The sequence below is a fragment of the Chaetodon auriga genome, chromosome 16 (genome assembly GCF_051107435.1).
Source record: "Chaetodon auriga isolate fChaAug3 chromosome 16, fChaAug3.hap1, whole genome shotgun sequence".
Taxonomy (NCBI): domain Eukaryota; kingdom Metazoa; phylum Chordata; class Actinopteri; order Chaetodontiformes; family Chaetodontidae; genus Chaetodon; species Chaetodon auriga.
Window position 1 is genome coordinate 16425546 of NC_135089.1, and position 14455 is coordinate 16440000.

General features: G+C 43.1%; 2 protein-coding genes across 5 annotated transcripts in view; one reads left to right on the top strand and one right to left on the bottom strand.

Moving 5' to 3' along the window:
- The first annotated feature begins 1446 nt into the window (after nucleotides 1-1446).
- Nucleotides 1447-9025, top strand: ap5z1 (adaptor related protein complex 5 subunit zeta 1). 4 transcript variants are annotated; one of them, XM_076752665.1, is made up of 18 exons: nucleotides 1447-1579; nucleotides 2042-2179; nucleotides 2558-2738; nucleotides 2942-3092; nucleotides 3215-3327; nucleotides 3473-3647; nucleotides 3779-3820; nucleotides 5180-5320; nucleotides 5443-5480; nucleotides 5857-6019; nucleotides 6197-6375; nucleotides 6514-6656; nucleotides 6819-6937; nucleotides 7505-7632; nucleotides 7727-7824; nucleotides 7911-8043; nucleotides 8260-8474; nucleotides 8557-8939. In XM_076752665.1, the coding sequence occupies exons 1-18, from the start codon at nucleotides 1539-1541 to the stop codon at nucleotides 8807-8809; spliced, it is 2451 nt and encodes an 816-aa protein (XP_076608780.1). In that variant the 5' UTR covers nucleotides 1447-1538; the 3' UTR covers nucleotides 8810-8939. The 4 variants fall into 4 exon arrangements, with proteins under 4 accessions (XP_076608780.1, XP_076608779.1, XP_076608781.1 ...); XM_076752664.1 differs by having other exon boundaries at nucleotides 1467-1579; nucleotides 3470-3647; XM_076752666.1 differs by lacking the exon at nucleotides 3779-3820 and having other exon boundaries at nucleotides 1467-1579; nucleotides 3470-3647; nucleotides 8557-9025.
- Nucleotides 9001-14455, bottom strand: part of mmd2a (monocyte to macrophage differentiation-associated 2a) — an 8135-nt gene continuing 2680 nt past the window's right edge. The window contains exons 2-7 of the mRNA XM_076752668.1: nucleotides 14009-14090; nucleotides 12988-13148; nucleotides 11956-12030; nucleotides 11761-11862; nucleotides 11562-11631; nucleotides 9001-10886 (exon numbers count right to left, since the gene is read on the bottom strand). Of these exons, the coding sequence (XP_076608783.1) occupies nucleotides 10686-10886; nucleotides 11562-11631; nucleotides 11761-11862; nucleotides 11956-12030; nucleotides 12988-13148; nucleotides 14009-14090 (691 nt within the window). The 3' untranslated portion in view covers nucleotides 9001-10685. The remainder of the gene's footprint in view (nucleotides 10887-11561; nucleotides 11632-11760; nucleotides 11863-11955; nucleotides 12031-12987; nucleotides 13149-14008; nucleotides 14091-14455) is intronic.

Sequence of the window (14455 nt, forward strand, 5' to 3'; positions counted from 1 at the left end):
GAGAGAGAGAGCGGGGGCGGTGAACTTATGGAAACAACAAGTTGACTGCAGAGAGGTGAGGAAGCGCGAGCCCGCAGCCTCTGAGATCTGTCTCACTTAGTGTGCTGTCAGCCGACACACGGTCATAATGGTCCTATGAAGGAGCCATAGATATTAACAGTATTCATCCAGACGTGTTGTGACGTGCTGCAAGTTAAGAATTTGTCAGAAAGTGTTTTTATTTTCCTGTTCCCCCATTAGATTTTTATTTCTTATTATTATTGTCTTTAATCTCACTGCGCTCCGTCACTTGCATGATATCAACAGGTAATTGTTTTCTTGGAATATGGAAACACTGAGGTACAAATGTACTTCACTTCAATATTTCCATTCTATGCTACTTCCACTCCGCGAGGCTGCATATCCGTGGGAAATATTCTATTTTTACTCCACTTATCTGACAGCTGCTTACAGTTTAAGAGTTTACGCGCAAAATATCTGATGGGCTTTTACAATATTTTAGGGATCAAACAACCGAACAGAATATATAAAAGGTTCAAATATAATAATAACAGCAGTAAAACGCTGCTTACACATGAATGCAAAGGTGAGAATAATCCAATAATATATATAACAGTATGACACTGTTTTTCTAACAATAACACTATTTTTCTGAGTTCTGAGTACTTTCATTATATTACTTTAAGTATATTTTGCAGGTACTACGTAACCTACTTTTATTAAAAGTGGATGAAGAAGAAGTAACGCATGACTACTAAATATAAGCATATAAGTATTGTTTATATTGTAATATTGATAAGTAAAGGACCTAACTGCTTCCAACACCGCTGACACCGACATTGCAGTTTTGCATAATGAGTACTTTTACTTTTAATATTTGTAATCCGTTTTGTTTACAATGCTTATGTTTATGTTTTCTGAAGTAAAAATCTGAATGGATTATTTTAGTATAATTTAGTTCTTGAATACATTGCCTGTTTCTGCAGTCTGATGAGACAAATGGTAGACAAAGTAAAGTAACCAGCTGTAAAATACTGTTACTAAAAATACAGTTTTCTGTTACTGTTTTGTCCTCATGAACAAAATGCAGCCTGGGGGATGTTTTGCAATACAGCAAAATTACATGCCAGCATTTAGTTTCATTGTTGGGTGATGAAACTGCTGAAGAAAGTTACGTTACAATGTGAAACAGAAATGTGAAGTAAAGTCACTTAAGGGAAGTTGCCAGAAAGCGATGTAAGATTTCCGTTGCAGCAAAAGAAAAAAAAAAACAAAAAAAACAAAAAAACATGCTTTTCTAGTAATATATTACAATAGATAATAAATAGACTGGAGATTATGACTTGTACGATGGTTTATGTTGTATAGAAAGTGCGAATGAGTAACCATTTGGATAGAACTGCTCATCAACTTCCCCTTAATGAAGAGGGAACTAAAGTAATGGTCATGTGATTCCCGTCAGGACTTGATTAGCGACCGGACTGTTTACCTTCCGCCGCCGACAGAAGTAGCAGAGGAATGTCCGACTCTCTTACAAAATGTACTCTCACGGTTCCGAGAGCTTAATTAAACAAGCAAGGTAAGAAAGCTGTAAAAGGAGAAGTTTACCACCTCCTTCAGCTCTTCTCTTCAGCTGGTTTACACACATCTTGCTATCATTTCCTCTGCTAAGCTAACTAGGCTAAAGCTAGCTGGGTTGTAAAAGCCTCAAGATACCAGGTGTTGTTGTATTACTGAAACTTAAGTTTATGTTCATTTAGCGTTACTTTTACAGCTCTTTATCACAGTAAGACTACGGATCACAATTATTTTAACGTCTTTTGTGTTTTTAGTAATGTAACCTTATTAATTCTGTGAATTGTTGAGAAAGTGCTGAGTTTTATAACGGTTGTTGTCATGGGCTTTTCAAAATAATGAGTACTTTTACTTTAGTTGATGTATATTTTGTCAGTCGATAAGGTGACAGCATGCTTCAGCAATAAGTCTTGAAGACCTTGACACAGGCGAGACCAAGTGACCTGCGTGTGTGTGTGTTTTCTAGGGAGATCCAGGAGTCTGAGCTGCAGAAATTTTACAGCAGATTGGTCAAGCTGCTCCAGGGGAAGGAGCACGGTCATGAGACTTTCGACTCCTTGCAGAGGCTGCACCTCATCCTCTCTGCCACCAAGTACACCAGGACGTAAGAGCTCTCACCTGCACCAGCCCTAAAGCATGCATCCTACTGTCCATTCACATTCAGTTTAATCTGCACATTTCAGACCTGTTTACTCATTCTCTCCTTTCTGTCTTAAATTCATTCGACGTGCTCAATCATTTTCCTTCCTTTGTAACTCCCTCCCTATTTTCTTCCTCTAAACCCCTGTTTACTGTACCGAGTGATCTCACCTGCCTTCTCAGATAGCATGCACAAACTCAAAGAGCCACATTGCTGAGCTTCACCTTCCTGATCATCAATCTTCTTCTATTTCTACTCCAAACTCTTTAATATTCGGTGTGAGCCATTATTCAAAACACGTCTGCCACAGTCTTACACCTCCCGTGTTGTCATCGACCAAAGGTTGCCTCCAGAGCTTCAGAAGAGGGTTGTATCGCTCCTTTCCTCACCTGCAGAGCACCTTCAGGTGCTGAGCTCAGCTGTGCTCAGAGAGACGCTGCCCCTCTCTGGTCAGGAACTGAACTACAACCAGGAGAACATCAGTCAGCTGAACAGCCACGCTGCTGCCCTGCTGCTCTCACAGGTGTGCTCTGATGCATCATGTTCAGCTTATTAGAATGCTAGGTTAGAAAGAACAAATTCACATTTAACTATATTTGATTATTTAAATATATATTCAGATTTTTTGGACACAGTGATATATTGAGACATGAGGGGTATTGTTTTGTTTTCAGATCTACACTCACAACCTAAAACACAGTCTCTCAAAAACTTTAACCCCAACAGGCTCGGTCCCGGGCTGACCTCTCGTCTCTCTGCGCTCAGCTCCTGCGCGGTCTGGAAAGCCGACAATCGGACGGTCCAGCCCACTCGCTCACACACACCCTGCCCGTCCTCAACACCATCCTCACACACAGCCCCGAGTGCCTCACTGAAGGTAACGGACAGATGGCGCTGCAAAGCTTCCAGCTGATTTAAAGCAAAGCTAATTGATTCTGTGTGCACATAAATCAGCATGTTTTTTCACACAGTTCCCTCTCTCCACCTGACTTGCCACAGATCACATGACCCTCCTGAGTAAGAAGCTTGTCGATTGGCTGCGATATGCTAGCATCACTCAAGGAGGTGGTGTGTCCTCAGGGGGATTCTTCACCGGGCCCAGGTCACGTCAGGTAATGATTTTCCGCCTGTAAAGCAAACTCTAAGCTTTCAACTCTGTCATTAATGTTAAAAAATATATCAACATTAGGTTAACTACTTTATATTTGTGTGTGTGTGCATGTGTGTGTGTGTGTGTGTGTGTGTGTTTTCTAGCAGCCAGCGCCCATAGCAGAGCTGGATGGCACGGTGTCAGGGGATTTCTTCACTGTGCTGTGTGTGGGCCAGGGCTTCACTGACGACCAGTGGATGAACGTTTATTCCTTTTCCATGCTTCGCCACTGGCTTCTCACCTACCACTCTGTTTCCAACGGCAACACCACAGCTGACACTGGTATGACCTTACCACCCATACAGACCACAACCTGTTGCCTCCCATTCTAGAGAGGCTCATTGCTTGTCACGCCATAGCGTTGCATTCAAGGAACAGCCTCAAAGTATGCTCTGTGTTTTCACCATCTCCAGCAAACAGGCTACAGCTCAGCCTCTCCCACTCCTTTTCTAATGGTAAGACATGTGGACCCTCCCTGCATGCGTGTGCCTCTGAGACACCATGAATAACCAAAACTCTTACATCTTCTGTTTAACTTTGGGGCAGCACAGGTCAACTCACAGCACTTGATCTAACTAACCAGCTGATCAGAAATCCTGATCTATTAACTCTTAATTACACTTTCACTGTTGTGTGTCCTTTAATCTCCTTTTAATCCTCTCGTGAGTTAGTTCACAGTGATGAATGACTAATAAGCAGCTACACTCAGAGTGTTGCTTTTGGTGTGTTAATAATATGACGATTAGCCAGATTCTGCTTTTCTTGATTCTGACGGTTTCCTCGTGACACCTCTGTGAGTTGACGATCTCATTTGTTCTTCTTTCTAAAGGGATGCGATTGGGTTGAAGATTAACCAAACTGCCTCGAAGCCTTTCTAATAATTTTTCATCTAAACCTCAACAGCAAGCTTATCTTAAAGCTTTCAGGTTAAAGTAGTGATGGGCGGATGGAGCTTTATGTGGCTTTGAGCAGAAAATAGATTTGATGCTTCAGGGCTTCAAACGCAGCAGCACAGTGACATCTGGTGGTTTGTAAGACTCACAGCAGTGTTTCAAGACGAGAGGTCAAGGCGTTCCACCTCTCTGTTTTAATAGTTTCAGTCTCATTAAATCTATGTTTTGTTTTTGGTTTTTTTCAGTAGTGTTGCATTAAATATAGATGCTATTGTGCAATATTTAACTACAGAATAATGAATAAATGCATTGTCCAATATACAATATTCCTGCTGGTATGAAATGACAATATTTAGGCTCCGTGTCATACATACACTTTACATTTTATACGCATCATAGTGGGATGTGATATTCATTAAATTAGCTATTACTTTTATGGCGTGCTCATAAAATGTTAAACTGAATGTAAACCAAGCAGCTCCCCGAAGCACTAGTGAAGTTTGAAGCTACATCGGTCACATGGTTTTCCCTCATTGAACACATGCTCTGACTGACTGTGTTGAAACCGTGTGCTTCACAAGAGTGAAACAAGCTGTTCATAACTGATCAATCATCCGTCCATCTCTGCTTTAAAGGTGCCTGCATGAGCAAACTTTCTGTTTGTATTATGACTCTTGTCACTTGTCGGTTGCAGGGAAACTCTTTTGCTTCTGGTGGCTAAAATGAGAAGTTCCTCTTGACTGAAACAGCAGTTCACAGTTTTTGTTTTGATCTCCATAAACTCATAACTGCAGCTCTCCGGTCAGATTTGGCAACAAGCAGTCGCAGAAGACATTATGCAAAATTTGATTATAATAAATCATCACTTGTCGGAGAAGGCTGTGAGTCGTGACCTCTCATTTCTGACCTCCCACGTTGCAGATGACCGCTCGGAGGTGGACGGGTCGGTCGTGTCTATGGTTTCAGCAACCTCCTCCTCCAGCCGATTGCTGCCTCCAAAGGAGCGACTGAGAGAGAAGGCCTTCCAGTACTGCCAACGCCTCATCGAGCAGAGCGACCGCAGTGAGTGTGTGTGCGTTACGCTAATGTGTGTGTGAGAGACAAGTAAGTTACGTGGTTGTGAATGCAGATTTTGACCTGTGCACATATATGATTGTCATATTTTAATCTTGTCTTTGTCTCAGAGGCACACAAACGCACAGATACAGACCTGCAGAAAGCGGTGAGCCTGCATATCATTTAATATCACTATTACTTTACTAACATAAAGGATAAAATCCACCGTAAATAATGATCCACTGTATTTTTCTCACTTCAAGCACATTAGCATTAATATCACTCATGTATATACAGTAATATTCGATACTCAGATTTGTCAATAGAGTAGTAAAAATTGTGTATTATGTGAAGAGCATGGTTCAGTTTTTCTCAATTTCAGGAAAAATGTTGTCTGTTCCTCTGCTATTACTAATTCTCTGTACACCCACATATAACAGCTCAGAGCAAATTCAGTGGTTGGTGCAGAGAACAAAGCACTCACCACCACACCAGATTTCATATCAGTGCCGTTACTGGATTTATTCTGTTTCTCCTCTCAGTGTCTGGTGGAGGCGGTGTGTGTCCTGGACTGTGTGTGTGTGGAGGATGCCTCGCTGGTGTACCGTGTGTTCCCGTGCATCAAGGCACTCTTTGGTCGGCTCAGCTCAGACCTGTCTTTTGCCAGAGTCGTGCTGCCCATAGCACAGTTCTACCTCAACCATGGTGTGTACTCACGTCAACATGCACTTCACATATGTCTCTCTCTTTCTCCAAATTAAATATGGACATGAGTATGAATAATGGATTTATGCATATTAGTCTGCTTCAGTTCCTTGATTCACTCATAGATACTCATACATGCAAGTTTAAAACAGCCAAACTGTATTTGAACCCATCCAGGCGAGATGGCTGCAGTGGATTGTGAGAGTGTGTGGAAGCTGGTGTTCGGCCGATTCCCTTCGGAGCTGTTCAACAACCCCTTCCTTGCACATGAGCTTCTACGCTTCCTCCGAATGAACCTTGAGAACCTGCAGCTGCGAGTCCCACAGTACATCCACTCCTTCCCAAACCTACTAAAGGTGAAAGCCAGAGAAAATGCATCCACTCAGAGATCCTTCAGACATCCTCCACTCATACCTACATAGAGCTAGTGAGGACTTCATGTTATACAGAGTGAGCGATACACAAGCTTCTTCTTTCTCTCTGTGTCTCTGCAGTTGCTGGCGTGGGACAGCCCTGCGGTGGTGGATGACTTTGTGGACCTGCTGCCCTCGCTGGTGACAGCCGGAACTGCAGTGGAGCTTCTCCACACTCTGCTGGACCTGCCCTGTCTCTCTGCCACGCTGGTCTTGCAACTCAGGTGCACGCACACATCGGGGCACAAACAAGCAGAAACAAGCTGCCAACAGACTGATTTGATCATGGTCACATTTTACCACCATCTCACTCTGTGTGTGTGTGTGTGTGTGTGTGTGTGTGTGTGTGTGTGTGGGTGCGTGTGTGTGTGTGTGTGTGGGTGCAGGTCAACGTGCTTGCCCATCTCTGAGCCAGGTGGGCGTGGCCTCCTTTCCCTTGATGCATTTCGTAGCCCTTCTTTCCGAGGGCTTTTCCTCTTCCTGCTTCGAGGAGAGGCAGGCGCAGGTAATCACAGCCACATGATTCAAAGAAAAGTTTGACATGCTGGGAAACATGCTGCACATAAACCCTCCATAAAATCAAAATCTCATTAAAATTTCAGCCATTTTTAATCTTCAGCTTTGCACACAATCAAACAAACCAGATATCACGTGTTAATTAGTGATCTTCTGAGGTGCTGGTAGACAGATGGTGTTTCCTTTGGACAGAGCCAGACTCGCTGTTCACCCTGTTTGTGCTAAGTGAAGCTAACCCGCTTCTGGCTGTAGCTTCATATTTATCATACAAGCATGAGAGTGACATCAATCTTCTCACTTAACTATTGGAAAGAAAGCACATTTCCATAACATAGTGTACTATGAAAAACATTCCTAAAAAGTGACTTTTTACTGTGGCTAACATGCAGCATTGTTTCTACGGGTAATAATCTCCTCCTGAAATGTTGTCGGTGGTTGTTAAGACCTTTTTTTTCAGTGATTTTGGCAGATTTTGGCATTAAAACCAATCCCTGGTGGAAATTTATTTTTTTCAGAAAAGTAGCTATTTGAATCACTTTTCTTTCTCACTCCACAGGTGACACAATGGACAGACTGAGCACGCTCCATGAGCTGCTAGCCGAGGCTGCCGATTGGCCCAGAGTTGTTCAGTGTGCCCAGACCGTCCCTGTGCTGTTGCACATTTTTTTCAACACAGTCATCACGGTGAAGAGACTAAACTGTAACTACTGCAAATCCAAATGCTAGATGTTTCGTTTCAGATAATAAAAACAATATAATGTGCGTGCCTGTTGTCTAGGTAGCCGATGAGAAGCTTTTAGCCCACTTGGTTCTGGTGATGCTGGAGAGAAGCAGCCTCCTCCTCAACATCCCTAAATACATCAAAGAGATACACAGGTAAACACATACAGTGTTCCTCTGCTGCACGTCCTCACGCTGATCTCCTCACTCGCTCCTCCTCCCCGCCCTCTCTGTTTCTGCAGGGTGTTCAGCTGTCACCTGCTGAGGTTGTGTAAGCTCCAGCCCTCTCTGGTGGTGGACCAGTCTCACGAGCTGCTGGAGTTCGCTGGGGCCACGGCCAACGTCTACAGCAAAGAAGAAATCTACACGCATGTGGTAATGAAGCTGTGAGGGCAGAGAGGAGGATCATGCTGATTTGAGGATGATACATTTTCCTTTCCGTGGATTCTGGATCCTGTTAAACATCCACCGAGTCTCATTTCTCAAATCTCAGCATGTTTTCCCATTTAGTGATATATGGTAAAATATCACATTAACCAATCAAATGTGCCCAAAGCGGACGCTGCCATGATATTTTTCTTTGGCTTTCAGGTGTGGGTGCTGGGAGAGTACCTGTCTGTGTCATGTGACTCCCGCTGCTCTGTGAGGCTCATAACTTCCTGTTTTGAGGCACTGGAGGCGGTGCTGTTCGAGATCACCTCATCTGCCCCATCACCTGGAGCAGCGTGCCCTGCCCCCAGAGTCATCACCACTCTAATGAGCGCTCTGGCTAAGCTGGCGTCACGATCACATGACCTCATACCCAGGTGAGTGACAGCTGAAGACACTCTTAAATCTATTTTGTATTCATACACAGGCCTGTAATCTGTTTGTTTATGTCTGTTCAAGGGTGTCTCTGTTCCTGTCCAAGCTAAGAACAGTCGCCAGAAGTGGGTCAGTTGCCTGGTGCTCTGATGAAGAGGACCTTGTTGCCATAGTAATGCGAGGTGAGGAGTTGTGGTCACTGCTGAAGGCCCCCGGTGTGGCTCAGAGCGTCCTGACCCCACCCCCACATGTTATGACACCCCAGTGGCACCGCGACACCAACCTGGCCATGCCACTGCGACTGCGGGCCCTCACCAACCTCACACACTCACAGTGATACACGCACACACACATGCACGCGCACACACATGCACACCACACATGTGTAAAGAAAAATATTTCATGAAATCCTCATATTGTCTTTTGATTTTTGCACGTTTCTTTTGTAAATAAATGAAATTATTTGATATAAACTTGATGTAATGAAGGATTTTTGGTACCCACAAAATACACAGATCCGACTCAGTGTAATGTAGTTTCTCTTCTTTAATACAATGAAAATAAAATTTTACAAAATAGATCATCTGATTTTTAAAAAAAGGAAAGAAAAGCTCTCTTCCTGAGTAAGTGTTCTGTTTCGAGACAGTGGAAACAGAAACGGCTGAACTACTGGAGGTTAGAGAAAACCTGTAGGTGTGATCTAGACAGTGTTTGAAGAAGTATCAAAAATTGCATATATAGTCTACATGTATGACATGCCCGTGTGTTAATTCTGTCATATTTCAGGAACTTCTACTCAATCCATCACTGTTGCTGATAGAAAAGTGCTCAACGTGAAGAGTGCATCACAAACAAAACAACTGGCAGACATAGTCCTCTAAAGAAGATAATCGATGCAAACAGCCTTGACATTCTTTGTGAATTTAACATTTGACCCAGGATACAGTTAGTGGTACATTAGCTCTATGGTAATCTTTCAAATCATATTAAGAGTAGATCATGAGAATTGATTTTTGAGGCTGATTCATGATGAATATAAATCATAACTGGACCAGTTCTGCTAAGGCCCCATTATCCCCAACAGGTGGTCTCTCCTCTGAGTGACTGTTCATTCATGTCAGTGTATCACCCAGCTATGAGCCGGTGACCTGAAGTGTGTCTGCAGGTTGCTTAACACCTTATGAAACCAGTGGCGACTAGATGTTGCATACTGACAACTCAAATAATACAGAGGAACAAACAATATGTTGGCCTAAAACTGTAACAGCTCAAAAGAAAAGTTCCCAACATGAACTTTCCTTTACTGAAATGTTTGGTGGCTCTTGTGCCCACTCTATATTTTCATGATTTACAGCTGTCCGAAAATGGACAAAACTAAAATGAATGTTCAATTTAAAAGCAGGGGTTAGCACCAGTGGAAAGGAATGCGTGTGTGGTAAGTTTTGGCACATCACTCATGGCTGGAATATGGAAAGGGTGCAGTTTACAAGCCCACAATAGTTTAGGAGGTGTAGTCACAGACTGTTTATCATCAGTTCAGTGACAAGATGTGTGATTAAAGGAATAATTCAAATACTTTATAGCTTATTTGCTTTCTTGCAGAGAGTAAGCTTAGCTTAGCTTATCTTAGCTTAGGAGCAGTGACCTCCCGGAGTCTGCTGGGTGCCTGACAATCACACATTGACAAGAGCCCAGGAAGTCACTGCTCTGACCAAGAAATAATCCTCTGTATTTAATTGCACATAAAACTGCAACTTTACAAATGAGATATAACATGAATTATTAACGTTAATTGTTGGGCTTTAAAGGTGCTGGTAGGTATATTTTGTTAACTTTAGACAGAACCAGGTGAGTTGTTTCCCCCTGTTTGCAGTCTTTGTGCTAAGCTAGGCTAACAGGCTGCTAGCTGCAGCTATCAAAGATTTAACTGAAGATTCATACACAGGGCTGTTACTCAGTTGAAGTTCAGCATGTATCATGTTGAAAGGATTTTTTTTGTTGAACGGTAAGTGCATTTGATCCCAGGCTTTTGGCCCCACCTGCAGAGAATTACATCTGACCTGTCAGTCAGATCATCTCAGCACCACCTCTCCAGGTGTAGCCTCGAAGTCATGTTACTCATAGTCAAAACACAGCAGTCTCATGACTAAAATGCACTTTTCTCGGTCAGTCACGTGATGTGGAACCATGTGATCTCAGGTGGGAGCGGCTGTTCACCTCGATGTGTGCAGGACTTGCCCGGGTACGTACAGGTACCTCCAGATGGCGTAATAATGAATGCACGCTCCCGCTGCAACAAAAAGATGCCAGATGGCGTGGGCGAAAGGGACGAGGCCATCACTCTTAAAGAAGACTACGCCGACCACGTAGAAGACGCCTCCCACTGCCAGTTCACATACACCTGCACGCTCCACCTATGACATTTCAAAAACACAATAAGAATACTGGTACTATAAAGAACGCAGAGCTCAAACAAATGTAGTACATTTGTTTACACACACCAGTGCTTTGAGCCAAAAGCTAACACCAACATGCTAATATGCTCACAATGATAATGCTAATATTATTAGTATGTGTAGTAGGTATGTTTACCATGTTTAACCATCTTAGTTTAGCATGTTGCATGCTAACATTTACTATTAAGCACAAAACAAAAGATGTAGAAATATCATTTGTTTTGCACATATTTAGTATGAAACCTGAGTACTGGACAGTTATAATTTTGACCAGATGGTGGTAGAAGTTATTATAATTAATCTATACCAACTTTCAAGGCAATCCATTCTATAGTTGGTGCAACACAAATCCACAGTCCTTTGGGGACATACAGTAAGTGAGTGTACCATGACTATGAGGGTTTCGAGCCAATACAGTCAAATCAGTGACGGAGAGGAAGTCGGTCTAAAAATATACACTTTGGAAAACAGTTGGCAGTTATGTTGAAGTATTAGATGTGATTTGCAGGTAATGGACTCAAACAAACAAAAGCACCGGTTTGGTCCTTTAAATACTGACAGTGTCTGATTCCCACACAATAGCAGGAAGACTTGCAGCAGAGGAGGGGGCTTTCAGAAGTGGTTTGTTCTTACCATAGACAGGATGACCAAAGCAGGAACGGCCCCCATGGCCACATATCCCAACAGCTCCACCAGCTTGTACCTGCATGCACAAAACAACAGGCAAGTTTCTGCTTTGAACAGTAGTCGAGTGTTTTCTGTAAACACCTGGAGTTCGGTTTCAAACGAGGACACCGAGCAGAGAGACACAAAGAGAGCTGTTGAGTGTTACCTCTCATGGAAAAAGAAGACATATGTTGATCCTACACAGGCCATGACCCATATCAGCCAGCGCATGTGGCACAACCAGGGCCCCAGCTCCCTCAGCATCAACCTGAGGAGACACATCAGCATGTTCACTATCTTCACCAACCATAAAATCCACAGAACTGCAATATGGTTTGTTGACTGCAGTCACATGACCCACCAGGGAGAGTAGGAGGCCGCTATGAAGAAGTAGATGGCCATTCTGTCACACATGTGGAAACGCTGCTCCACCTTCCTACACAGTGACACAAGGGAAGACCTCATTTCTAAATCGTGACAACCTTCAATGAGTTTCCTCTAAACAGCAAAACCAGCCTGCAAAAATCACGCAGCATAGAATCAGGTTACTTGGGGACATTTTAACATCCCTGGACCCCTGTCCTTCAACATGCTAAACAGGGTCTGATGTGTCTGTTTGGACTATTGTGTGTGAGAGGCCAGAGGAGTGGGAGTGGGAAATGGGAAGTGGGAATCTATTCACCACTTTCATAGTAAATATGTTAAGAAATACAAATGTTCAGATTTCTTAGTAGCTCTGAGCTTCTCTGTTCATGGATATCTGAGGTGGCTTGATTTGATTGTTGATTATTTCACGAGTCTGGATTTCTCAGTTCATCAAAGATGGTTTATCTGGAGTATCTGGAGCTGGTGTCATAGAAACAAGTCCTTCATGTCAAACTCGCAAAACATAGGGTTTTTCTACTTTCATACTTTTTAGGGTCAGCCCCATATATGAGCTGATTCTCAAATACAGATGAACACCTTTATGATGTGATGAAAACTGTTAACATACTTATAATTTTAAATGAGATCATGCAGGTTGAAGAGACTTATAGATTATCCAGAATCATTTCTAATATAAAGAGTTGAATACATACTTGATAAAGTACAGAGATATGCTTTTTTTCCATTTTGTGTTTTATGAGAAACAAACTGAATGGAAATAGTCAAAAACAGTTTGTTTCAATGAGTGAGTGAATGTTTTTAGAGAGTGTGAGTTGAAGATGATGTGAAATATTTTCTTCACCGCGCTACATCTGTTGTTTGGTCTCTGGCCTTCTGGCTGTGTCATAATTAACAAACGGTGTGTCTGAGTGTGATGTAAACGTCTACAGCCGCTCATAAACACACGTGCACATCTGACAAATCCCTACCAGCGTTTTCTGCCATGCACACACACACACACACACACCGGAGGTGGCTGATTTTCCAGGCAGCGGTGTGGAAGAGTGTTGAGGTGACGAAGAGGCCGGTGAGACCGCCCCCGTAGAGCCATGCAGCCACGCGATGCCACTGGTCCACAGACAGGAAGTAGAGCACAGACCCACCCACCAGACTTGGGAGGATCCACAACTGTGAAGAATCAGAAAAACCAAAGTTTCACATAATTTTCTCATGATACACACACTGCATTTTAGACTTCACACACAGACTTTAACAAACTTTTCTTTCACATTATCTGATCTTTTAAATGCACATTAACTCTATAGAAAACAAAGATAAACAGCTAACGTGACTCTGTCCACCAGTGGCAAAGTGCACCTAGCAGCACCTCCAAAGACCACTAATGAACACGTTATATCTTGTATGTTTAATCCATACAAAAATGTCAAATACCAGTAGGCGGATTGTGCTACCTTTGAACAGAGCCAGGCTAGCTGTTTCCCCGTTTATAGTCTTTAGGCTAAGCTCATGCAAACGTCTGCAGGCTGTAGCTTCATTATGTACAGTGCAAACATGAGAGTGCTATCAATCTTCTAGTCTAGCCTTTGGCAAGAAAGCAAATATTTCCCAAATTGTCAAACTGCTCCTTTAACAGATCTGGTATCTAACAAAAGGATGAAGATGATACTTGATGTTCATGGGTTGCACCTGAGCTGGCAGAGTGAATGGACAAATTGTCTCAGCCCATTTGAGGCTTTAAAGCCATTATTACATGTTTCCTTTCATCTCTCGCTGTCTGTTTCATTCACTCTCTGTCTTGCTCTCTCGGAGGCGGAAGCGCACAGAGATTACAGCAGATTAGAGAAAGCTACAGGCTGAATCACAGATTATAGCCCACTGCTTCTATGGCATGGCCAAAAATCCTGCCTGTTCCGCCTCATTCCTGGCAATCCTCGCCATCTTTTCAGAGGCGTCTCTCAACCGAAGAACTCACTAAACACAGAAAGCGCCCGGACAACGTGTGTTTTCTGCCTGTGTGTTCGGCTCACCCCGTGTGTGGCACAGTTTGCAGCATGCTCATATTCAGTGGGCTGGTATCTCTTGCTGGCTGGGACCCTGCAGTTCATAAACCTGAGAGAGAGAGAGAGAGAGAGAGAGAGAGAGAGAGAGAGAGAGAGAGAGAGAGAGAGAGGGGTGTCTTCACTTAATGAATGTTGATCTGGAGGCAAAACAAGGCACTGCGTTATTAGTTAATAAGTTACTGTGTGCTGAACCCATGAAGGCCAGTGGTGTGTGTGTGTGTGTGTGTGTGTGTGTGTGTGTGTGTGTGTGTGTGTATGTGTATGTGTGTGCATGTGATGGTCATTCTTGGAGGATTTACTGGCCTCTAATCCTCATCACGTTGTCTGAATTTTAGCCTCCCTCATCGTTACTGATCGTGTGAGTGTGTGTGTGTGTGTGTGGCATGTGTGTGCGTTGTGTAGGCTATTTAATCC

What these genes read in the sequence shown, in the direction of transcription:
- ap5z1 (XM_076752664.1), top strand. Translation starts at nt 1,539, where the DNA reads ATGTACTCTCACGGTTCCGAGAGCTTAATTAAACAAGCAAG. An exon ending in AAGAAATCTACACGCATGTG is followed by an intron (nt 8,044 to 8,259) that starts GTAATGAAGCTG and finishes TTTGGCTTTCAG; the next exon opens with GTGTGGGTGCTGGGAGAGTA. An exon ending in TCACATGACCTCATACCCAG is followed by an intron (nt 8,475 to 8,556) that starts GTGAGTGACAGC and finishes TGTCTGTTCAAG; the next exon opens with GGTGTCTCTGTTCCTGTCCA.